The 23,449-nt window shown below is 55.5% G+C and overlaps 2 protein-coding genes across 3 annotated transcripts in view; one reads left to right on the forward strand and one right to left on the reverse strand.

Annotated features, from left to right (window-relative positions):
• GUCA1A (guanylate cyclase activator 1A) lies at window positions 3,493–12,038 on the reverse strand. The gene is made up of 5 exons (XM_021377534.1): window positions 10,255–12,038; window positions 6,181–8,437; window positions 4,711–4,860; window positions 4,033–4,123; window positions 3,493–3,710 (listed from the first exon to the last, which is right to left on the reverse strand). Exons 2-5 carry the CDS (start codon window positions 6,376–6,378, stop codon window positions 3,550–3,552), a joined length of 600 nt encoding a protein of 199 aa, XP_021233209.1. The 5' UTR covers window positions 6,379–8,437; window positions 10,255–12,038; the 3' UTR covers window positions 3,493–3,549.
• The window catches only part of C25H6orf132 (chromosome 25 C6orf132 homolog), a 15,626-nt gene continuing 4,882 nt past the window's right edge, over window positions 12,706–23,449 (forward strand). Inside the window, exons 1-4 of one of the 2 annotated variants that reach the window (XM_021376840.1) lie at window positions 12,706–12,971; window positions 16,483–16,598; window positions 21,528–21,603; window positions 21,871–23,441. In XM_021376840.1, the coding sequence (XP_021232515.1) occupies window positions 12,827–12,971; window positions 16,483–16,598; window positions 21,528–21,603; window positions 21,871–23,441 (1,908 nt within the window). In that variant the 5' untranslated portion in view covers window positions 12,706–12,826. The remainder of the gene's footprint in view (window positions 12,972–16,482; window positions 16,599–21,527; window positions 21,604–21,870; window positions 23,442–23,449) is intronic. The other variant, XM_021376841.1, reaches the window with a different exon arrangement.

A 23,449-nucleotide genomic window follows, 5' to 3' on the forward strand; every position in this document is an offset into this window, starting at 1 on the left:
TGCTGGTTTCCAAGCTCTTGGACAAACGTTCTCATGGCAGAACACAAACATAATCCCTCAAATTTCAGCATCTCGGGCAACGTGACGCTCCACTTCTGCTTCTCGCAGTTCTTAACTTGAAGTGGTTCTGTAGTTACCGTAGTTGAGCCCCACGGTTTTAATGAAATGCTGTGGGTTTTGGTGCCCTGCTCCCTGGGGCTGGAGCTGTGGCACCTCCGTGCTCGCACTCCTGCACTGGGGTGGTAGAGGGCATCCTAACACCGAGCAGGCGGCGCCGGGAGTTTTGTATCGTGAGTTTAATAAAGGTCGGTTTATTAAAAGTTGTTTCGTAGCAGTTTTTTTCCCACTGGAATGAAGCTGGAGGCCCGAGAGTCTGACCACAGTTCTGGTGTTGGAGACTGATGGAATGAGTTGAAGGGAAGTAATGGGAGTTAAGGGCAGCAGCTGACCTGGGTGAGGCAGAGGTGGGGGTGGTACTGCAGACGCAGAGCAGGAATGGAGCTGTGCTCAGCTGCAATGCAGCGACACGGGCGAGAGCGTGTGTGATCAACGCTCATTTTCTGAATGGAATTTGACAGAGCTGCTGGCAATACCACGAGCTGAGGGTGCAGCAGTGAGATGGCCTCTGGTTCATCCCTGGGAGGGCTGAGGAAGGGAACACAAAGCGTTTGGGACTCAGCTGCAGGACGCTGGCAGTGATGGGGACAACAGCGGTGCTTGAGCTGGCGTAGCTCGGTGGAAAATCTCTTCCCAATCTTGTGATCTTTTGTCAAGAAATCACAAGGTGCTTTGGTCTTAGTCCTCTTTTTAAATCCATAGGTATAAATGCTTTGATCTCCTCCCAAACTCAGCTCACGCTTACATCAAGGTACTGAAGTCAGACATTCTGCATAATCCATTTTCCAGACTCGCAGCCCAGCTGGAATTGGATTTGGCTGATCGGATTTCTTGTCGGCCTAAATGGGGAAACAGGATGGCTCGGAGAGGGCAAATGCCATCTGATTTTCTGAGCTCCTTACCGTCAGCTCTGAGGTTTTGATGCACGCAGGGTTGGGTGGGATTGAAGGTGAAATAATGGGGTTGGGAAGCTGGAGGTGAGGGGGCTGCAGGTGGCTGAGGGCGAGGGGCAGCGAGCAGCGAGCGCTGCATCCTGAGATGCTGCAGGAGGGAATGTGCTGAGCGCAGTTCTGAGCAGCAGAAATCATGAAGCTGAGAGGACAGGGGGTGGTTACACGGTGCTTAGCCACGTTCTTCTTTTGTCTGTGTCTGTATTCTGTGAGGTGAGGCTCACCTGGGGGTCGCTGGGGCTCGGTGGCTGCCCTGGGGAGAACCTTATGTGCAGCTCAGCCCCAGAGCAGCTGGGATCCCTTTGGGAGTGCTGTACTGAGTGGGCAGTGCAGGGCTTCGGCAGCCCCATGGGTGTACCCACTGCTCCCCAAATCCACCGCTCAGCCCAGGGGTTGCTCTGTGCATCGCTCCCCAGCGGCATCGCTGAGCAACACGGCCGTGGCTCCGGCACAGCCGCTGCCATTTGGAAAGAGAAATAAAATAATTCTGCACCATTAGGGAGTCACAATGTCAGTTTTTCATTGTTTTCACTTTGTTTTTGTCCAGGTTGAGAAAACATCCTCCTGAGAGCGATGCTGAGGGTTGCAAGGTGCCGGCTGGGTTTCTCAAACAGCCCTTTTAGAGGAGGTTTGTCTTTAGGGGTTCCCGTGGCATTGAAATTGGCTGCGCTGGGGCTTCCTGCAGCAACTTGGGAGCGCAGTGGGGCTCCCTGCTCCTCTGGGCAGCGGATAGGGGCAGGATGGAGACAGAAGGAAGCAGGAAGGAAAGCAGCAGGAGCTTGGGAAGGCTGGGAAATAAAGCACAGCCCTCAGAGAAGCAGCTACAGGAGTACCCAGGGGTGAGTTTTGCTTAAAGAAAGCTAAACCTGCTCAGTGCAAGCGGCGTTCAGAGCAGCAGGCAGTGCTCACAGTGTGCAAGGAACCGGGGCTCCCTCCTCACTTGTGCTGTTCTTGCAGAAGAAGGACATAAATGTAACAAAAACAAAGGCTGTGTCAGAGCTTGTGTCAGAGAGTTAACCTGTTCTGCTGGAAGCACAGCGATTGACTGATTGAAAGAGAAAAGCACCAGGTGAAATGATCTTGTAAAACACCTTTATTAGTCCACTGTAAGATCGGAAGTACAAAAGCTTCCAGGTACAATGCCCCCGCATGAAAAACGCGCGCAGGAAAGAAAAAAAAAGGGACAAAAAAGGTCGGTGGTGGATTGCAAGCGTCCAGCGATAGATACGCGACAAGTCAACAAGAGCTCCTTCCTGGTGCCCTGTATTGCCTCACCGTGCTGAAACCAGCTCCCGGCAGATGAGGAAACTCCAGGGTGCAGGAGGGAGGGCTAGGTGGGTGCGTGGGGGACGGTGCTCGCACCCGCGGCGTTGTCGGGGTGCTGGGGCTGCCTGCTCCCCGGAACCGGGGTGTTGATGGGCGCTCATGGAGCCCATCTCTGCAGCACGTCCAGCTGCACGGAGACGATGGCTGCCTGCGCAGCAGAAAGCAGCGGATGCTCGAGGGTGCCACGGAGCATCCCAAGGGTTGGTTTGTTGTATGGGTGATGGGACGTGCAGGAAAATTCCTGACCTGGTCCCTCTCGGGTTACTGACGTTGCGACCATTCCAGGTATTCCAGGGGTGGGCATGCCCTTCAAGTTCTGACTGTTGTTAGAAAAAAGGCACCATTCTGTGTTTTTAATGCTTTAAAGCGAAGAAAAGCCACTGCGTTCACCTCTCTCCTTCTTATAACTCACAGATGTTTTTGTCTTCTGTTATCACTGATGGTTGCTAACGTAATAGTAACAAATCAAAGAACGTGCGACCAAAACCATTTGCTTTTTGGGGAAAACATTGAGAACACTCTGAAAATACGTATGGAAAGAGATCTCTCAGATCTGCTTTGTGGGTACGTGCAAACAGCGCTCTGCTCCTCGAAGGGACGCTCCCTCCTGCACAGAGGGCCAGCAGTGCAGACAGACACTTCTGTTTGCAGCAGCTCTGTACCCCACGGAGATCCCACTGAGGAGCAGAGTCCTCGTGCGAGCTGAGCTCTCACCCAGACACGTGTGCTGTGCGGGTGCTGGCGTTGGCCACTGCCTTGATGAGAGCTCTGGCCGCTCTAATGGAGTGCACCTGAGCCCTGCGTGCTGCGGATCTCCCCCCCACAGAGTGGGGCTCTGCACAGCCCTACGCAGCAGCGACCTTCAGAGGCACCCGAGTAGGGGTGGGCGCTGACGGCCCTGCAGCAGCATGGCACAGCCATGTCCCCAGCGTGCCATGCTGCGTACCCCCCCCGTGCTCCCCCTGCAGCGCTGTGTGTCGGCGGGGGTGAAGCTTTCGGAGGGGACATCATTCCCTGCGCTCACGGGGTGCCCGGTGCCTCATCCCGGCATCACAGTGGCACTGGGAGAGCCCCCAGCTCCCGCAGTCACAGCCCATTTTGTGTCAATAAACGCAAAGGGAGGGGAAGAAAAGTTGGTGGGAACGTGTCCTTGAGTTTACTGGGCAGCCTCCTCCGCCTCCTCTGGGGCGTGCGGGTTCTTCCCGTCGTTCTGGATTAATTTCACGATGTGCGTCAGGTCCAGGCTGCGGGTGAGGATGTCGAGCAGCACCTCGTCCTTTTGGACACCCTCCATGAACTCCTCCAGCGAGAGCTCACCTGCGAGCACACAGCCAGGAGGGCTTCGTTAGGTCTCATTGCATCCTGCAGCCCTCGTCCTCCACCCGCAGCCCCCACACCAGCCCAGGAGCTACGGCACGGGCTGAACCATAGCACACAGCCCAGCCCCACTGCAGCTCCACCCCACACCGCAGTGTTCCCCTGGTGCCCACAGGGACCTGTGGAAGGGCAGCGAGAGCCAAACCTTCCTCTCATTCACTGCTACGGGGCACCCAACACCTGGAACTGCTCCGGCAAATCGGGCTGCGGGGAAGGGGAAAGGAGAGGGCAGAGCTTAGCGTTGCATGGGAAGCATCCTTACCATCCCCATTGATATCAATTTTATCGAACACCATGTTCGTGAATTCCTCGGCTGTCATGGCTTCGTTGCAGCGGTTGATGGCTCGGATGGCCTGGAGGGAAAGGACACACAGAACGGTTCTGAATGCTGTGCAGGTTTCTGTATCGCTACCGGGGGGCTCAGGGATCTGACGTGAGAGGACAAACTTTTTTTCCAAACATTCAGGTTCTGAATGGGACAAGTAATTCCTTTCTAAAATAATGGAGATTAAAATCACTTTGAATTGCACTCAATGCATTAAAAGCTTAAGTGGGCATACTGGGATAAGCCCGGAGCCCTTCACCTCCGAAAATCCTTAGATTAAATTCAAGTGCTTATCTCAGCCTGGGCTGCAGCGGCTGTGCTCACACGGCGTGCTGCAGGAGGGGCTCACTTTGTGTCAAGGTGTGGGGCAGCTCAGGGCTGGGGCTTAGGACAGGGTCAGGGTCAGGGCTGGGTTTGGGTTAGGGTCAGGGTGAGCCAGGTCCGGCACAGGGCACAGTGCGCTCTGCAGAGGGCGGGGGGAGCACTGGGCAGTGCCTGCAGATTTACAGGGAGTTGTCTGTTGGGTTGGGATATTCCTGTTGCAGCCTCTCTCTCTCCACCCATGTCTAATAACCTCTGTCTGTGGAAGAAGCAGGAGAAGAAGAGCCCACTCACTTTGATGATGTTTAGCAGTTCTCCCCGGTCGATGCAGCCGTTCCCATCTACATCATAGAGTTTGAAATACCACCGCAGCTTCTGATCCACCTTGCCTTTCAGGACCAAGCTCAGGGCTGCCACGTACTCCATGAAATCTATGTAGCCATCCTAGAAGCAGAAGGATTTAATCTATACAGAGCCATTATGCGTTGATAATGAGCCAACTTGACGCATGTACCTGGCGAGGGATTAGCGAGCCTCAAATCTCCCCATGCTAAAGGAATCTTGCTACGCAAAGCAGCAGTAATTCAGAGGTCAAAGAGGAACAGGCTTACGATGGATCACCTAACGCTGCGCTCTGCACGCACCTAACTGCTCCTCTGTGCTGTCAATGGGCTTGCCTGCAAACCTCCAGGAGTGAAGCAAACCCAGGCAGCACCCACCAGCATGCAGAGCTGCCCTGGGGCGCGCTCCGGTGCCAGCAGCCCCTGCTTCCATGTGCTGCTCTGTGCCTGGGAGCTTTGCTGAAGCGCAGCGTGCCGACTGCAGAGCGACTCAGTGGCACGTGCCGTTGATATTGGTAGCATGCCCTTCCCATCCCAATCACTTCAATGGAAAATGATGTGTGCTCTAAAACCATAGAAAGTCTCCTGGAGAGAGTGAGGCCGCGCTTTGTCAGTGCACAAAGGCTGCCCCGTGGGGTGGCTTCCAGAAGAGATCATCTGCTCTGCTCCACTGCTGGATCAGTGCAAATCGCTGCTGAGCCCTTCCCAGCAGGGATCTCCTGAGCATCAGCTCCTTCTCCAGGCAAGAATCAAACACCAGGGGGTGAGCAAGGGAAGGGCCCGGGCATAAGCAAAACCCCTTGGAGGATTTATAGCTTAAATTGTATTATTTCAGTGGGATTAAGCCCACTAAGCATAAAGCATACTCCTCATCTCCCTGGTGCTCAGGCCCTGCATGCAAACCTCTGCTGGGAACGGCAGCTCCTTGCCATGGAGCACAGAGCACATGCAATAAAATCAATGACATTGCAATCCATTTACGATTTATAACAACAGAAAAACACACCCAAGCTGTGCTGCAAAGCATTGTTTGTGCCATGCTGGGTCCCTGCAGGAGCACAGTGCCTGCTCTCCTATGCTGCCCACCGGTTTGTTCCCTACTGTCACAACACTGAGGGTTTGAGGACACTTCATCTTAAAGGGATCGCAGCGTGCCCAATGAAACCCTGCAGTTTTAATAACTCAAAAGGGAAATATCAATCCTTGGAGAGCCTCTTCCAGAGCAGTCAGCAGGTGAGGAGTCTCTGCTGACTGATGCCCGACTGCATTTCTTCACATTGCCTAATTACTTTACGATCTATGAGGCTGCAGACAACCAGGCCACGCATTTTAGATGCACACCTACACCAGCAACACCCGCGATCGCGCACGGAGCAGCGCGCAGCTCTGCCCACAGCCGCAGAATGGGAAGGGCAATCTTTACCTTATTGAAGTCAAACGTCTCAAACATTTGCTCGACGTATTTGTTCGCGGACGGGCTCAGGTTTTTCAAGCCAAAAAACTGTTTGAACTCATAGAGGGTGAGCTGGCCCGAGGGGCACTCCGTCATGAACTTCTTGTACCACTGGTGGCACTCGGTGGCACTCAGCTCCTCCACCGCTTTCCCATCCATGTTCCCCATCTCCGCAACGAGCACCCGTCACTTCGCAGCCAAAACTGAAGGTCAGTGGATGAGTTCTGAGGTCGGTGGATGAGTTCTGAGGTTGATGGGTGAGTTCTGAGGTTGATGGATGAGATCTCAGGTCAGTGGATGAGTTCTGAGGTCGGTGGATGAGTTCTGAGGTTGATGGATGAGTTCTGAGGTTGATGGATGAGATCTCAGGTCAGTGGATGAGTTCTGAGGTTGATGGGTGAGTTCTGAAGTTTTGGAGCTCTCTTTGAAGGTCTCCTTCTCGCCTTTAAAGTGCCTCGTGCTGGTCCCAGTACATTGGTGGTGGTGATGGACACAGGTTCCTCTCTCTCTGTCCTGGCAAATGTAAATGCACGACACCCAGAAAGCACAAAGGCGCAGAGCAGAGGGTGCCATTTAAGTACCAGCAAATCCTCCCTCAGCCAATGAGGAGCAGGATGGACACCTACCAGGGGCATTAAGCATTCAGGTTTAAAATAGGAAGGAGGTAAAATGGGAAAGTCTTTCAGATTACAGCCCAGCAGAAGATTAGGAGGGCAGAATTTACTCCGTGACGGTGTAAGCTCCTAATCCACTTCACTTACAGTTTTCTGTGGGTTCACATGAACGACAGCTTTTGCACCAAAATCAGTGTCAGAGATAAAGAGAGAAAAGCACCCAGAGGTTCTGGTGGTGGTATCACCCTTTGCTCTTCCTCAGACTTATTCTGCTGGAGGATTCCCAGTTGGGAAATCAATCTGAAATTCAGAGAGGGACATTTCCATTCCAGCTCTTATCAGGGACGCTCTGTTTGGGTACATTTGATGTGCTGAGACAGACACAGCAACACCATTCCCTGGAACGGCAAAGTGTGAGTGTGAATGCAGCTGCCATGTGCTGTGCATGGAAACCTCTGCGTGCCCCATGCCCACCCTCACAGCACCCAGAGGAGGACTGGGAGATCACAGGGCACATCCTGAGGATGCATCATGGGCCCTCTGCTAGCACTGACATCGTGGAACTGCCCGCAGGGAGCCTGACCCATAGCACCTCTGCTTTTAGATCACGGCCTTAAGAAAAAGAGCCCAACTTTGCCTGCAGAGCCTGGTGTTGAATTGAAGTAAGTCAGGAATAACTCTGCTATAGTAGGTGGCATTACATAAGCATAAAACAGTTATGAAAAAGGAATTAGATTGAGGAACTGTAATTGGATGTACTAATCCTGCTCCTGCCCGCGGCCGGCTCTGCTCCTGCTGTGCCCAGTGCCTGGTGCAGTGGGGCGGCCTGTCCCAAAGCTCAGCCAGGCCTTGCAGTCACTGGGTGCTCATTAATAGAGGCAGGATTGCATGCTACAGGTGGCTGTGAGCTCACCAACAGTTTCCAGAGGCTTTGCTAACAGTGCACCAGGAGCAGGAGGCTGGGATGCTTCCCGTGCCTCTGAGAGAGCAGCACGGAGCTGTGCCAACCACCCCACAGCCCCGTGAACATCTCCTGTCTGAGCACTGCAGCGAGGTGTGGGTGCCAGCCCATCCACCGGGAACAACGCCTTCCCCACATGCAGGGCAGCCCTGGGAGCAGTGCCATGGCCCTGCCGCCCGTCCCCTGGCTCCGTGTCACTGCTGGTCCGTGCCGTTGGGTGGGAAGCAGGAGGTACAGCAATCACTGCTCTCAGTGCTTGGGTTTATTGCTCTGCACTACGGCTTGGAGTCGGGACGGGTCCCCACTTCACGATGTTAGCGCTCTGGATGTCCATCACCTTCCTGGTGTGATCGGTGTCGTGGCTAAAGAGGTACCCGCAGGTCGGCCTCTGCGCCGTGTAGAAAGGGCTGTACGAGTTGGAGCAGTGGCGGGTGTAGAAGAGGAACCTGAAGGAATCGGGTTCCTGGCCCCCAGTGTGGGCAACAAAGGGGAAGAAGCGGGAGGCCAGCGTCTGCTCGGCACAGTGCTGTGCTGGGGAACCCCGGCCCTTGGGGCTGGGTGGGGGGCGGGGGGTGTCCTGCGTCGCTTTGCTCTCCCCCATTCGCTTTGCTCTCTTCTGGTCTTTGCTGTGGGCTTCTGGTGTTTCAGTCACCTGAAAAAAAAAGTTGGACAAATGCATTGTCAGTGGACGAATGCATTGCGGCTGCCCCCGCGCAGCCATCGCCCAGCAATGCTCAGCATCCTGACGTGATCCTTGTGTGCCAGAGGCAAAAAATCGGAATGAGCATCAACCAAAACCCGCTGAGGGATTTGGGCTCATCCCCTGCTGCTTGGGGGACACTGCTTTTCCCTTTGGTGTTGGGTGCAGTGGAGCCCAGTCCCAGATTAGGGTCTCAGCTGTAGCACCTATAAACAACAGCAATTTGAGCTCCTTCCATTGCTGTGGCAAGACTCCACCAAGCAGCAGCCGCAGCCGACCTGCCGTGCAGACAGCTTACCCCGGCCTCATGCACAAGATGCAATGGGGTGCGAGCAGCAGCAGCACGCAGGCACAGCCTGGAGGCACAGCCCTCAGCAGTGCCAAGGGGAAAATGAGATTGTTGAATGTGGCGAGGCCAGCCTGTCCCTGCCACCAGCTGGGCCGCATCACCAGGGCAAGGACAGCACGCCAGGGATGTGCACGGCACCGAGACCAGGGGCAGCACAAAGAGCCCGTCCCACTTGCTCGAATGTTAGAGCCCTTGGCATGAGGACGTGGTGCAGGTGTGTGCCCAGCACAGTGGCCCTTCCTTGTGCCCCCCGGCTACTCTGAGGCTGAGCCTGACTGCGGAATTATTTTGCCATGGTTATTTAACCATGACTCAGTTATCTTGTTTTCATTGATGGCAGCTCTGTGCTGATGGAAACTGGCTCTTCCCCCAGTAATTATCCTATTTACTTCTGGGCATCCTAAATAAACTCCTCGCTGTCTGAATTTATTTTTAACCACGTAAAGAGGTTTCCCAGTTTCCGTGACGCCCTGGCTTACTTGGTGCTCTATTTTGGTTCTGCGTATCTGGCTCTGAACAGCGGCCGCTAAACCTATTACGAGGGGAACACCAGTGAATCATTTATAGAAATCAGCCTCAGAGGGAAACGATGAGATCCCCCAGGCTTATCGCCTCTTTTTGTCACTTATTTCCCAGACGCAGCCATCTGCCTGGTGCCTGGAAGTCCCCGTGGCCGGAGTTCAGCACGAGCAGGAGCTCAGCTGTCTGACCTGCAAGGAAAAAGCCCGGCTCCCAGCACTTCCCATGGGAGACAAAGTATTGGGGTTTGGGGTCCTGAAGATGTAAGAGCGGACCTTGCACTATGGTTTGTGGATCCGTGCTCCAAACACACGGAGGTTTGCTCAGTACCGGTCACAGTCACACACATGCACGGTTACAGCTCCTTGCCCTGCGCGCTTTGACAGATAACAGACAAGTATGCACACGACCGAGCTGCTGCAACTGCACCCACCCAGCAGGGAGGCATTAGCATTATTAAAGCAGTGCATTTGGGGTGTGTGGGTACGGCCTTAGCTGCTTTGAAAACCTAACTGCTAAGTCATGTAGATGCCTTTGAGATGTGCAAGGCTCATCATGGGCAGCGATGGGCAGGATTCTGGGCTGGGCAGTGCTGAGCTCTGGGCTTTGCTCATGCCATGGGTTCGCCTGCCCTGGGGTTTCCTCCTCGCCCTGTGGGGCGCTGAAAGATCCCTCGTGCCCGTGTGGGTGCACCTGCTTACGTGATCATGGAGGGGAAGCACCAGCTCCACGTCCACAGCCCTATTTATGGCACTGCCAGAGCTCCAGCAGGGATTAAGAGTCCTGTGCAATCCTATTCTGTTCAGCCATGCATTTAGAGACCTCTAATCCCTCCCACACTGCCTGCTGACTCCCAGAGAAGATCCCCACAGGTGGGGTCACAGGGGCAAGGCTGAGTTACCAGAGTTTTCCTGCGGGGCTGCCCTGCTGCCAACAACAGCCCCACCCCGGGATGTTGTCACTGTCCCTGCACGGGGACTGTCACATACGCAGTGGGGCAGGGATGCTGCGGCTCCCTGGCACCACCAGGTCTTGTTAGCAAAGCTCTCCCAGCACCGGGGACGCTGGGGCCATTGTGGTGTCACTGGGGTGGTGGCCCCCAGGCAAAGGGTGCGGGGTTCAGCCAGGGCTGCCCGTGCAGCTGCTCTGCCAGCACCACCAGAACATGGCCCCGGCAGCACAGACCTGCTGCTATTCCTTTCAGCACGAGCTGCTTCACTGCGTGGCTTTCTCCTCCTGACTCCTTCGGGGTCTGGCGGGGGAACCTTGCTGCACAAGCACTTCTCACCAGGGAGATCTGCATCTGCAGGGCGCAGCTCCCTGTGCTGATGCAAAGGCAGATTGTTCTGGGGTGTTCACCTGTGCTGGGATCAAAGCGAGCCTCACACTGCAGTGTTCCATCACGGCCGTGCTCACAGGGCTATCTCTGTGCCACGGAGGCAGCTGGCAGCCCTCCCAGCCCTCCCAGCCCTCCCAGCCCTCCCAGTGCTCTCCCTGCTGAGAGCCCAGCCCAGCCTCCCTGCCCCATAACCAGCATCAGCCTCCCTTAAAATACAGCCGCCACCAAGTGGGGCATCTTCTCTACATCTTCTGAGCCTGCTCTGTGCAGGAGCCTGCACCACACCTACTGTGCTTTTCTCATGCTCTTTCCATCCAGGTATTCTCGTGACCCCATCTGTAGGGCGCAGGAACGCCCGGTGACGGTGGAAGGGGCTGAGTCATCCCTCCCCGTCACTGCACAGCACTGCCGCAGCTTCACGGCCCCTTTGACGTCTCTGTGGTGCAACAGCATTTTGTGAAGCAGCTCGGTACAAGAGCCCAGGCTTCCTCATCCCACAGAACTTTATGGCCTTCTCTCCTCAGAACAGTTCCTCTTCTCCTTCCCCTTTCTCGTGACTTTCTTTGCCTCTCTGCGTGCCCCGCTCCATCGGTTCAGTCAAAGATTCTATCAGCCAGCACGCACACCTGGTGTACCTCGCAGAGATGCTGCATCCTTTGCACGCAACGCTTCTGTTTCGCCCATCAGCAGTGAAATAAAACTGCCCCATCTGGCAGCACGCGGCTCCTTCCTTGCATTCGATTTCTGCTTCCCAGAGGTGCCATTCTCCCTGGGTCCTGGCTAACACGTGGCTCCAGCCCCCAGGCGCGCCCGGGGCGTGCAGGAGATGCGCTCAGACAGATGTTGGCAGGATCGCTTCCGTTCTGCCTCCCCATAAGCAGCAGTTCAGGTAACAGTCCCGAGGGCCGAGCCCCACTAATTACAGAGCGCGTCGGGCCCGGAGCCGCCCCGGCAGCATCAGCCTGCAGGACGGGTGTGGGGTGTCGGCACCGCCGGTGGATCCAGCTGTGTCCTGGAAAGGCTCCGAAGTATTACAACCTGTAACAGCCCCAGAGCCCGCGTGGTCGGCCTCTCAGCTCCCCTCCTCTTTCCCATTTGCCATTCGTGTTGGCTCTCTTCATCTGCGTGCTCCCTGGCCTTTCACGACCTGGTTGGATTTCCCTTTTGCGTGTCACAGCAGCGCTCGTTTCTCACCGTTCCCACACGCTTTGTGTTTTGTGTATAAAGAAAACGTTGCGGAAAGCGTGATTCCAAAAAGTGATTAAATAGGTGATAGTTATCGCTGGGAAAGAAAACTGTATCATTGCAACTGCCAAAACATGGTGGAAGCAGAAATAAATACAAGACGGGAGGACCTTACTTTGTAGCTGTGCTTCAGAGTTAATGCCCTGATGATTATTTGGGGTTTAAAGTTCTCCAGAAAGCACCATCATTTATTAATAAGCAAGGTTACTCATTAACCCTCAGCTCTTATTTGTGCGACAGGAAATTGATGGCAGTGTGAGACGCTTCTGTGGTTGAAACAGAAAAATGAGCTGGGGTCAAGTCCCACTGTTTTTCAGCTTCTGGGCCTGAAATCCCCCGGCTGCCAGCAGCACAGGGTGTGCAGGCGGGGCTGGTGCTTGCAGGGATCTGCACGAGTGCGCGTGGATGGGGCTTTGCTGCTTGGTGGTGCAAAACTATCAAGTGTAAACGCTCACTGCACAGCGAACTCGGAAAGCCCCGTCCCTGCAGACCCCCAGGGGCAGGGGACGGGGCTCTGAGCACGGGATGGAGCTGTGGGTGTCCCCCCGGCCTTTGCAGATCCCCTCCAACTCAAGCTCTTCTACGGTCGCGGGACCGCTGCCCAAGAGCAGGACAGACGGACAAGCGCTGGGCAAAAGCTCTGCCACGCTGGGGACGGGTCGGAAAAGCTGCGGTTCGGGCAGAGCTGGGGCTGGGGGGAGGCAGAGGCAGGCGGCACAAGGACGGCAGGAGGAGCGGGGCCGGGCAGGCACCTGGCGGGGGCGGGGCCGGGCGGGGCCAGGTGTTCCGGCCGCTCCGCTCGCTCCCTGCCCGCTGCCTCCCGCGCCCAGCGGCCCGGTGCCGCCGGAGGTTCGGTGCCGGGAGCGGAGCGGAGCGGCCGAGCCCCGCCATGAAGAAGCACCACTCCGTGCAGGGCACCTTCAGCCGCCTCTTCGGCAAGAAGCACGGCACCGCCGCCGCCGCCTCGCTCTTCGCCACCAACCCGCCCTGGATCTTCAGCCAGGAGGTGACCTCCGACAGCGCGGGCGGCACCGGTCAGTGCTCCCCATCCTCCGCGCTGCCGTGGGGGGAGAACGCGGGGAGGGGCGGGGGGGAGGGCCGGGCTGGGCCGGGCCGGGCTGCCCCGCGGTGCGGCCGTGCCGCTCCTGGCCCGGCTCTCGCCGCTCACCCTTGAACCCGTTTCTTGAAGCGCCGTGAGCGAGGGGGAACTCGTTTGTGTTTCGCTGCGGTTTTAAGCGCAACGCTGCGCTCTGGAGGCTCAGGGAGGAGGGGGCCGGGCTGGCGGGGAGCAGGAGGCAGCAGCCGCCCTAGGATGGGCTTTGTGCTGCGAGGACCCGGCGGAACTTGCAGCGCTGCCTCCCGGCTGCGGGGCGAAGCGGGGCCGTGGCAGCGCGGTTCCGCCCTGAAGCCGCTGCTGGAACTCGGGTGAAATGCCACCGCGGCTCTCAAACGCAGAGGGGAAAATCGCTGATTTCTGCCTGCTGTGAATCTGAGCAGGATTCGGGCCTCTCTCGCTGATGTGGCGAGAGAATTAAAAGCAAACAAACAAACAAAAAGCCAACAGCAAACTTGTTGCCTGCTCGCTACCCAGCGGACTTCCACGGCCGCGGCACGGTACGAAGGCATTCCTCGCAGGTGGAGGAGCCGCTGTGCGGATCTTGCGGAATGAAAGCCAGAAATCCTGGAACTTGCACGTAAACGAAAGCGGCGGAATCGCTCCCTGCCGTCCTCGTGGCGTTTGTGCCATTGGCTCATTTGCACGGCTGTGGTGTGACACGTGCAGCCAGCGGCAGCGTGTGCTGGGTGCGAGGAGCGGGGCGGTGCTCGCAGGCGCTGCTGGATCCCAAACGCTTTCCTCTCGCCCGGTGAAGCCCCGTGCACTCGCTGCCCCTTGAAGCTTTGCTGCGTGCTTGCACGCCACGCTTGCTGCCAGCGAGATTCCCCTGCCCGTGCGAATCCCCACCTTGGTTTTTTTTCTGTACAAAGTAAACAGAAGTTAAGCAACGTGGGAAGGGTGTAGGTCTGCCTGTCACTGACTCAGAGATTCCTGAACGCGGTGACTGCTGCCGCCTCCTCGCTGCCAGCCGTGCTTCCCGGCCGTGCTGCGCCTGCTCCAGGTGATGCAACCAACCCCGGAGTAGGAAGAACTTCCACTGCATGCGTTGCAAATTGCGTAGTTCGTTTCCCACATCGTAGGGGACACAACTGACTTTAGATCAGATTGCCGACTTTAAATCAGAGTGGCCAATGCACAGCCAGGGCCGGCTGCTCCCTGCGGCTCCGGAGCTTCCCCGAGCCCTCCTTCCAGGAAACAGCGCAGTCCTGCTGGTGACAGGCCCCCAGCAGGCAGGTCCTGTTTATCTAGCAAAGAAAGCACCACTACAAGCACTTCATTTTACTTTAATTAAATGCATTCAGGTTAGAGATGCTTAGTAATCTGGGATCAAAGACCTTGTGATCTTTAATGCGTTTTCTCACTGAGTTTACTTAGTGTCTTCATAGGAAATTCTCTCATTATTTCAAGTCTCTGAACCGCTCTATCTCTGCTCCACGAAGCTGTCTGAATTAACATTCCCACGTTGCAATGACCTGGGCTCTTCCTCCTTGCTTGCAGAATGTGGGGTCACCCGAGGGGTTATACAAAATTAACAATAACAGTAATTACTTGCTGGCATCTCAAGAAAGTCCATAAGGATGAAGGATGATGGATACTCCTGGCTGTATGTGAGGGCAACCTGTGATGGGAGAAAGGAGAAGCTTGCATGCCTGCTGGACCTGGGGCTGCAGCTCGTGATTATGCTGAATTCTTTCACCCCTCCAGAGAAGTGTCCAGCCCCCACTGTGACCAGTTCCTTCACTCCAGCTGAAGAAAGTGCTTTCGTCCTGTGGGGATGTGCTTAAGCATTTGCCCTCCCCTTATCCCACTGAACTCAGTGTAAACCTCTGTTTCCATCTTGGCTGATCCCTGCTGGTCCCCAGAGAGCAGAGCTTCTTGCAGCTGATGAGAGGAAGGCCCACAGGCTCTCTGAAGTCCCTTTGAGGTGTTTGAGTTTGTTCAGCAGGAGAGGTTCCTGTTTAATGATTTCTACTCCGCAGCGTAAGACTGCATTCCATCCATCCCAGCCCCAGTTGGACCTGCTCTGATTCATTTACTATTTCAGAGAAAGGCTACCCTGCCTCCTGGTCTTGTCCATTTGTATGCAGTGCCTGGTGTCTCCTTCCCACTCTGTTTATCGAGCCTTAGCAGCAAACATGGTTGTGTGCCGTGGCACCCCAGGATCGCCCGGAGGTCCCACCAGGGGCTCCACCTGCACAAGGAGGGGGTGGCAGCGTGGGGGACACGAGCTGTGCCAGGGCACATGGTCATATCTGCAGGTGCCCTGCCTGGAGGTGGTGGAGGCGTGGAACCGCAGCCCTCTGCTACCCCCAGCCTTATGCAACTTTAGCTCTTCTGCTCCTCAGCCTTTAGTTTCTGTATGGAACTTGACAGAAACTATTTCTGCGCTTCACGCTTTAGCATGGGAGCTCGGGCACCGTGCTTCCGAACTTCTCAAGGAGAAAATAAATCTGTTTACTTCTCAGCGTCGGTGTTTTGGAGCGGAAGGATTGGTTTCTGCTTCTCTTCCCTATTAAAATCTGTTGGGTGGGAGCGCTCCTGCTGACCTTCCTCTGGTCACGGCCCCTTTGCACGCTTCCCCCCCCCCTCTTTTTCTCAGCCCCCTGTACTCAGTGGGGGTCTCCTTGGCTGGGAATTATTGGTGCATCTCCTTCCAGCCAAGGTGGGGTTTACGTGCTTCAGTGCTTCTGCTTGTAAGTTCGTGCTGTTAATCAGACACAAAGAACGCAATTAAAGTAATTTTATGAGCTTTATTCACCGTCAGAAATAAACTGGCCCAAGAGGTGTGGCTGAAGGTAGAAGCGCAGGACTGGGAACCAGCAGGGCCCGGGAGCTTCTGCTCACAGCGCCAGGGCTTTGTGCTCATCGTGGTGTTTCATGGACAGTTTGGAGCCTTTCCTCATAAGGAATGCTCGAGGCTCAGTGTTGTGGCAAGCAGTTTGTCCTCCAGTGCCAGCTGTGAGAGAGAAACTTCCTGCGATGCACAGAAGGATGCTCAGAGGATGCCATGTCCCCCACCCAGCTGGGCAGTGGCCCCAGCACCTGTTCTGCTGTCAATACACAGGGAGGGGACAGAAAGCACCTCCTGGGAAAGTCCTGTGTCCACCGCTGTGTCCCAGAGGGGTATTTTCCTTCCCCAAACCAAATCTGGGTGGGGAGTGAATTAGATGCTTGTACTGACTTCTGGTCCTCTGAGGTAAATTTTAATTAGTTGCTATTAGAAATGAGTCTGTCAGACCCGATGCCTGTGCTCTCCCACCTCCAGCACCTGGAGCCCGGACCTGCCCCCTCCCCTCCTCAGCTCAGACACCCCCACAATGTGATGCTCCTTGCCCCTTCCTGGAGCTGATGCAGCAAACCCTTCCCACCGCTGTTTTCCCGCTGCCCTGGGCGCAGTGCTGCTGCTAACTGTCCTCTCTTCCTCTCAGGGGATGTGATTGAAGTGTATTATGGTGACAATCGTTTTGGGACAATGACCGACTCCGGAACCGCAACGCTGAAGCCTCGTCCCAGAGTCCGGCCGCTGCTGACGTTCCTGCCCCTGGTGAGTGCTGGCCAGCAGCGCTGGGGGCTGGTGCCCAGAACCAGCCGGGCTGGTTGCTTCCCTCACCCTCCTCCTGGGGGAGGGGGGAGAAAAGAAAAGAAAAGCCAAACCACTCTGTAATGATGATGGATGCAAGGGATTAGGAGGTGATTCAAGTTCAAGGCTCGTGTTGGGCATAGGCGAGATGCTTGGGTGAGAGATGTGAGCGTTATCTGCCTTGTACTTCCATTTTTTTCAATATCGCTGAGTGCGTCGATGAACAGATCTGGCTGGCGCTGCTTTATGTAACCATTGCTGGCAGTCTCTGATCCAATGTTGTACTGGGTAGAGCAGGAGGAAAGCTCTTATTTCTGGCACAGGAGTGAGGAGGCAACGCGGCAGGTGCCTGCAGAGCCCCATGGGCTGCACCGACTCCAAATCTCTTTGTTTTGGTGTGAGACGTAGGAGTGGTATCTGCCGTGTCCCATTGCAAACACCAGGCGTTGAGTGTCACACGTCACAAGCTCAGCAAGCAGGGAGTGGCCACGGCTGCATTTTTTCTTTTTCTGCAAGAAGTTTGGCTTCCGCAAAGGTTCTGTCACTCTCCGAAGGGTGACATGGAGGAAAGAGCAGCGTGTCCATGCCAGAGCTAACCTCGAAGATGACATCTTTGTGTTGCTAGATGAGTTTGTGGTGGTTGAAGTCACGCCCCTGGTCAGAGCTCCTCCACCCAGCGAGGCTGGGGATGGGACAGGACAAGACATGGGTTTTGTTTTCTGCATCAGAGCAGCTGTGGGCAGTTGTCACACCTGTGTTATCAGGACACTATCACAAAGCTTTGTGGCTGTTGGACAGTTACTTTTCCCAATCTCTGCGTGTGGGATACAGTTCTGTGCAGAGCTACCAATGCCCAAAGCAGGGAGTGCCAGCACACATGGACTGCAGGTGGCTGGACCACAGCTGGGACACCACTGCCTCCAAAAAGCCACAGGTGCTCAGTGCTGGCTCTGATGCTGCATTGCCACCTGTGCTGAGCAAGCTGTCCTCCTGTGTAATGCACCTTTCCTTACCTCATGGAGATCCAGGGAAATGCGTGGTTGCTCAGAGATAGTTTGGAGATGGCAACAGCTAAATCTGAAGTGATGCACAGGGGTCACTGAACGCACTTGGAAGCCCTTGGTCTTGACAAGCACATCCTCTCTGAGCAGGGGATGTTTTCCTTGTACACCCTCATCCTTCAGAGCAGTCATCACCCACAGCAGAAGGGCTGGTCTGCTGTCACCTGGGTGCAGTTTGTTCATGGGTTGCACAGGTGTCATTGGGAGGACAGCTGGGGGGGACTATACAGCAGCTTGAGAGCATAATTAGCAAGTTACAAAGGGATTGAGCCCTCCCCACTGCCTTCCAAAAGACCACAGCAGGTGAAAGAAATCATGTGAGCTGAGTCAATTAGGAGCAGTGCCCTAAAAACTCCTCGGGTATCACAGAGCTCAGTGCATGACCATAGCTGGCACCCTGTAGTGCTCGCTGGGTTTTTGCGTCTTCTCAGAGCTTCCAAATGTCTTCCTAGTGGAAGTGAAGGTTGTACAGGAGTAAACAGCACAAATGGAATAAATACTTGGGGCTATCACCCTGGCAATGTTGTTTTCCTGCTGCCTTCAGGGGCGTAGCTGGTCCTGGGGGGGTTTCCCCAGAGTGATGGGTCCCTCTCACTGTGCTCCTCTTCCGAAAACAATGTGTTTAACTGAAGGAATCAGCAGTAGGTGTAAGCCATATTTTTTTGAGGACCAGTCTGGGTTGGGTATTTGCATTATTTTGATCAGGTTTGATGATGATTTGTCTTGGCACAGACTCTTCTGCTGCCACACACATATTTGCGCTGGGCTGTTCTGCAGCCTTAACCCTTTCTTCCCACCCAACCCCTCTGCATTCCCCAGCCAGCAGCGTGCTGGGGAGCAGCTCCTGGGTGGCTGAGTCAGGCGATGCGCACACCCTGCCCCGCAGTACCCGATCCCTGCACCTGGCAGCGTTCTGCCTCCCTCCCTGCACACCAGTGGGCATCAGCAGCCCTGGGAGGAGCAGGTAGGGCACAGCCATCTGTCTGGGCAGTGTCCCCTTCCCCTGTAGCTTCCCGGGTGCTGCGGGTGGAGGCAAAGCTTTGGCATGTGAGGGATGAAATTCCTTTGGTTAGCCACCGAATTTCCTGGGCTCTGCTTCAGAACAGAGTTTGGAAGCAGCTGTCTGTATCTGGGGAAATCGTTGGCTTTTTTACGACCCTCAAAATGCAAGGTAGCTATTTTCATGGTTTTTTTTTTTTAAGGACTGGCATTAAACCTAGCTCGCTTAATGGGTGGGAAGCATGGGCTTCCATGGGAAATGCCCAGAGAGGTGATGCTCTCTGTCCCTGCAGACACCCAAGGTCAGGGGACAGGGCTGTGAGCACCTGATGGATGTCCCTGCTCAGTGCAGGGCAGTGGGACCAGATGGCCTTCGGGGATTCCTTCCAACTCAAACAACTCTATGATTCTAAATCCATGGGAAAGACTGGGGGAGCTGGGGACCACAAGGACAGGCGAGCTCTTCCACTGGAGATGGGATATTTGATTTTGTCCCAGTACTGAAAAGGGATTCCTGGTTGTTACAGTGAAAGCTCGCCCTAATAGGATCCTCAGCACGCAAATCTGATTTCGAGCACCACAAACTGGAAATGCAGGTTCCTGGCGCACCACCCACGAGCGCGGCAGCCTGCTGTGAATCAGCGGGAGCTTTGGGCTGGTCACACCCCTAGCAAACACATGAGAGGGAAATAATCTTTCTGGTCATCTCTCAAGGCTGGCAGTGCATTGGAGATGCTTTCCATTTTAGAAGCCAGGCTGTGATGTGAAGATGGGTGGGTTTTCTGGTGCTGAGCATTAGTGACTGCTACAGAAATTGTTAGTGTGAAAACAGGCTTGCCCAGTTCTTAGGACCTGTCGAAGTAACATGTCCAAAATTTCTCATTTATGATGTGTGGACTTTGTTTCCTCCAGTTTTGCATAGATCTCTTCCGTCTGCTGTTCCCTTTCTACATACTGCTATCCAAACGTGTGATGCATACATTGCTTTTAATTCAGGTCAAATGAGTGCTCAGACGTTTTTGTTCTCCTGCAAATGAGCGGGAGCCCTCAGTGGTTTCTGGAGAATGGCAGCAATGAATTTCCATGGAAAATGGGTACCACTGGCTCTTTTCTTTTGGCCTTTGGAATGCTGGTGCACCACACAATTTTGTTCTCTGATCTTGAAGTGACTCTGTTACCCTTCATCTTCCTCCTGGCTTTCACCTGAAGCTGAGGATCCTTCCTCTGTGTTGTACCTTTACGAATGGTATGGAGCTCTTAGATGAGGCTGTAAGGCTCACCTGGTGTGCTTTGCCACTAACAGGGATCTGCCCTAATGCCTCAGCAGACCTTGGCTTCCCACTAGCATGAAGTTCCCTGGTCAGTTGTGCAATGCCATGAGCTCTCTGTTCCCATTTACTCTCTCCAGGCTTGCCTTTACGTGGCTCACTCACCTGTGGTTATAGAGGGTATTTGGTCATCTGCAGGACAATAGACTTTGCAAGGGCAGTAGACTTAGCATGTGTTTGGGGACGGGAGGGTTGCAGGGCCCTTCTGAAGGAGCTTGGGCTGCTGCTGAAGTCAGCTCTGCCCCAAAAGCTCACATTCCCAATCTCCTTACACTCAGTGTGTAATGCTCACGTGCTGCCTGTGCCCTGCACGGGGCTGTCTGTAGGCACTGAGCTTAACCTTTGAGCAAACAGACTTTGGAATCCTATAGCAATCTCCTGTGAAAACAGCGCTGGTACCAGTGAAAGGCAAAGGGCGCTGGCTCAATCATTACCTAGGCACTGTGTGCAGAAAACCACTGCATGGACGTGGTGCAGGCGTGATGGATGTCTCCTTTGCACATGGGGCTCCAAACAGCTGCAAGCAGCAGTGCAACAGGGCTGGACTGGGAGGGCAGAGCCCACACAGCAGTGTGTCCCCAGCTGCCACCCATGGGAGCTCTTGCTATTTCCTTGCTGTGGTTTTTCTCAGCACTGGTATCTGAAAGCCCAGGGCGCTGCTTCAGTCGCTTACGTCTGTGTGGCAGCCTGATTCAGCATCAGGTTGTGTTTCAGCCATGGGTGCGTTACTGTACATTTCATGAGCAACTGCAACCCCAACCTTACAGTGAGTCACTGCAGGAAGGAGGAGAGCCTTTCTGCTTTTGGCAGGCGTGAGGCAGGAGCCCTGGTCAGCACTCTGGGTGAGTCACCATGCCGTGAATATCTCACAGTGGGTGGCTGTAATTATCCCAGCTGCCCTGGCCGTGGGCATCCTCACAGATGTGTAGGCTGCTGAATTGCACGGTCCTGCAGCAGCTAAATGCACTGCTGAATTTTCAGCTTGAATGCTAAGGGAGTGATTGAGGGTGAAACAAACCACACAGGCAGCAGTTTTCCCCGGCCTGTTCAGATATGCTGGTGCCAGAGTTTCCCAAAAACCTGGAAGCCTTTCTACAGCTTCGATGGCTGTGGCAGAGGCTGTCAGGGCTTGCTGCAGAGCGATGCCCACAAAACCAGAGAGAGCGATTAAATTGACTTGATAGGTGAATGGTATGAAACTAATGCTGCTGATGTCAAGTTGTGGAGCCCTAAGCTTGGGTGTGAAACAACCACGCTCCTTTCAACCTGTCTGCACCTGACTAGCAAGGAGAGTTTTGTCCTGTGGCTTGTGCAACCTTGACCGCTTCCCATGTACACTTAAACAGCATCAACAGCAGCTGCTGCAGTACCTCCATAGCTAGGAAATGGCACTGGATCCCATCAAGTTTCTGTTTGCTTAGATTACCAGCTATGCAGCCTACTGCCCGCTTGTCGGTGCTTTGTTCTAATACCTTAGGTGTAAAACAGCTCTGTTTTCTCAACAGAACGCCCAGGAATCCCATGGGGTGGCCGTGCCAACACCATCGGTGCCAGAAGACTTTGAGGAAAAAGCAGCTCTTGGTAAGAGATCTCTCCAAAGTCCTTCAGTGCGATGCGTTCTGCAATCCCTTGGGCTTGGGGGATCCTGTGAAGGAAGTGTGCATCTACCGTGCTCTGGATCAGACAGTCTGAGCCTGATATTTTAATTTGATTGCTGTTAAGCAAGCTTCAGACAGCTGCTGAGCAAAATAAACCAGCTTCCTAGAGGGTGGCTGGCCAGAGGCAGTTCTGGTCTTTGCGGTGCTGGTGGAGGTGCTCATGCCGCTGTGCTCTTGCTATTCATTGCAGGCCCTGGCTCTCAGATGAATGGGAACTACCGAATGTACAGCTCGGTGGGGGACCTGCGTCCACAGGCTCTTGAGGGGGAAGATGAGGATGAGGACATCCCTCCACCACCGTCAGTGCCCCCACCACCCCCTCCAACAGCGCGGGCGCTCACACCACCACCTCCAGCCCCCCCAGCCCCTCCGCCGCCCGAAGCGCTGCCACCGCCGCCACCATCACCTGAGGCGGTGCCACCACCTCCCACAGTGGCACCTCCACCACCCCCAGACTCCACCGTGCCCTCCCCCACCACACCAGCACCTCCAGACTTCATCCCGCCAGCCCCACCGCTCAGCAAGGCCCCTGCGCCCTTCAGCAATGGCATCTCCAAGTGGAAGTCTGAGACAGTGCTGAACACGAGGCAGGTGGATGATGAGGGGCCGCTCTGTCCCACTGAGAGCAAGGTGCCGGCTGCCCCCAGTGCAGAGGAGAGCCCGCAGCCCCCCAAGCAGTGCCCCGAGCCCCACCTCACTTTCCCCAGGTCCTTCAAGGTGCCCCCACCGGCCCCAGCCCGCTCCTCCTCCATCCCCGTGCAGGAGAGTCAGCCCTCCCGCCGCGAGCCCTTCGCCCGGCAGCCCCATGCGCGGCCTCCCCTCCCGCCCTGCTTCACCATCAGACCTGCAGCCAAAGCTCATGCAGGAGAAGCCAAGGAAAGAAATCCGCCGCTTGGACAGCCCATCACCAAGGCAGCCCCTCCACCGCTGAGCCCCAAGCCAAGCGCTGTGCTCAGCAGCCGGTCCTCAGTGCCCAGCTCAGAGCCAAAGAACCTCCAGCCAAAAACAGACATCAAAGACTCTCCTCCAGAATCCAAAGTTCTCACTGCAAACGACCTGGAGCTGCCCCCTCCAGACTACCCGCCCTGTGAGGATGGCTGGAAGGATGCCAGCAGCCTCAGCCAGCTACAGCACGAGCTGTCGGCCCTGCTGCGCTCCCCCAGGAGGGATGAGAGGCAGCTGGAGAGGCCAGCAGCCTCCCAGCCCACAAATGGAAGCACCAACCATACTGGTAGCCGTGGGCCTGATGGAGCCGGGCTTTCTGGAAAAGCTTTGTCATCACCCACAGGGGAGGAGAGCAAGAGAAGAGAGGGGCCCAGCAGCAGCCCCAGTACAACTGGGAGCCACCCTGGTGCAGCACAACCAGCGGTGGAGAGCAGCCCCAGCGCTCAGCCCCACAGCGTGAAGAAGATCAGGAGCGAGCTGGAGGCTGTGTTTTCCCTGAAGAAGGAAAGGAAGCCAGCCCTGGGGCTCGGTGGCGAGAAACAGGGCCCTGAGGATGGCGGCAGTGCCTCACGTTCGGGGTTGAGCCCCCCTCAGCCAGGTGACACTGTGCTGCTGAAACCAGCCCCAAGCTCACTGCCAGCCCCAGCGGCTGCTGCGGCTGTGGAGAAGACAACAGAGCAGGAGGAGCATCCTGCTCCGATCATCCCTGCTGCTAACAAGACCACGGAAAGCTCAACCCCTGCTCCCATCATCCCTGCTGCTAACAAGGCCACGGAGAGCTCAATCCCTGCTCCCATCATCCCTGCTGCTAACAAGGCCGTGGA

The sequence above is a fragment of the Numida meleagris genome, chromosome 25 (assembly GCF_002078875.1).
Source record: "Numida meleagris isolate 19003 breed g44 Domestic line chromosome 25, NumMel1.0, whole genome shotgun sequence".
Lineage (NCBI taxonomy): Eukaryota > Metazoa > Chordata > Aves > Galliformes > Numididae > Numida > Numida meleagris.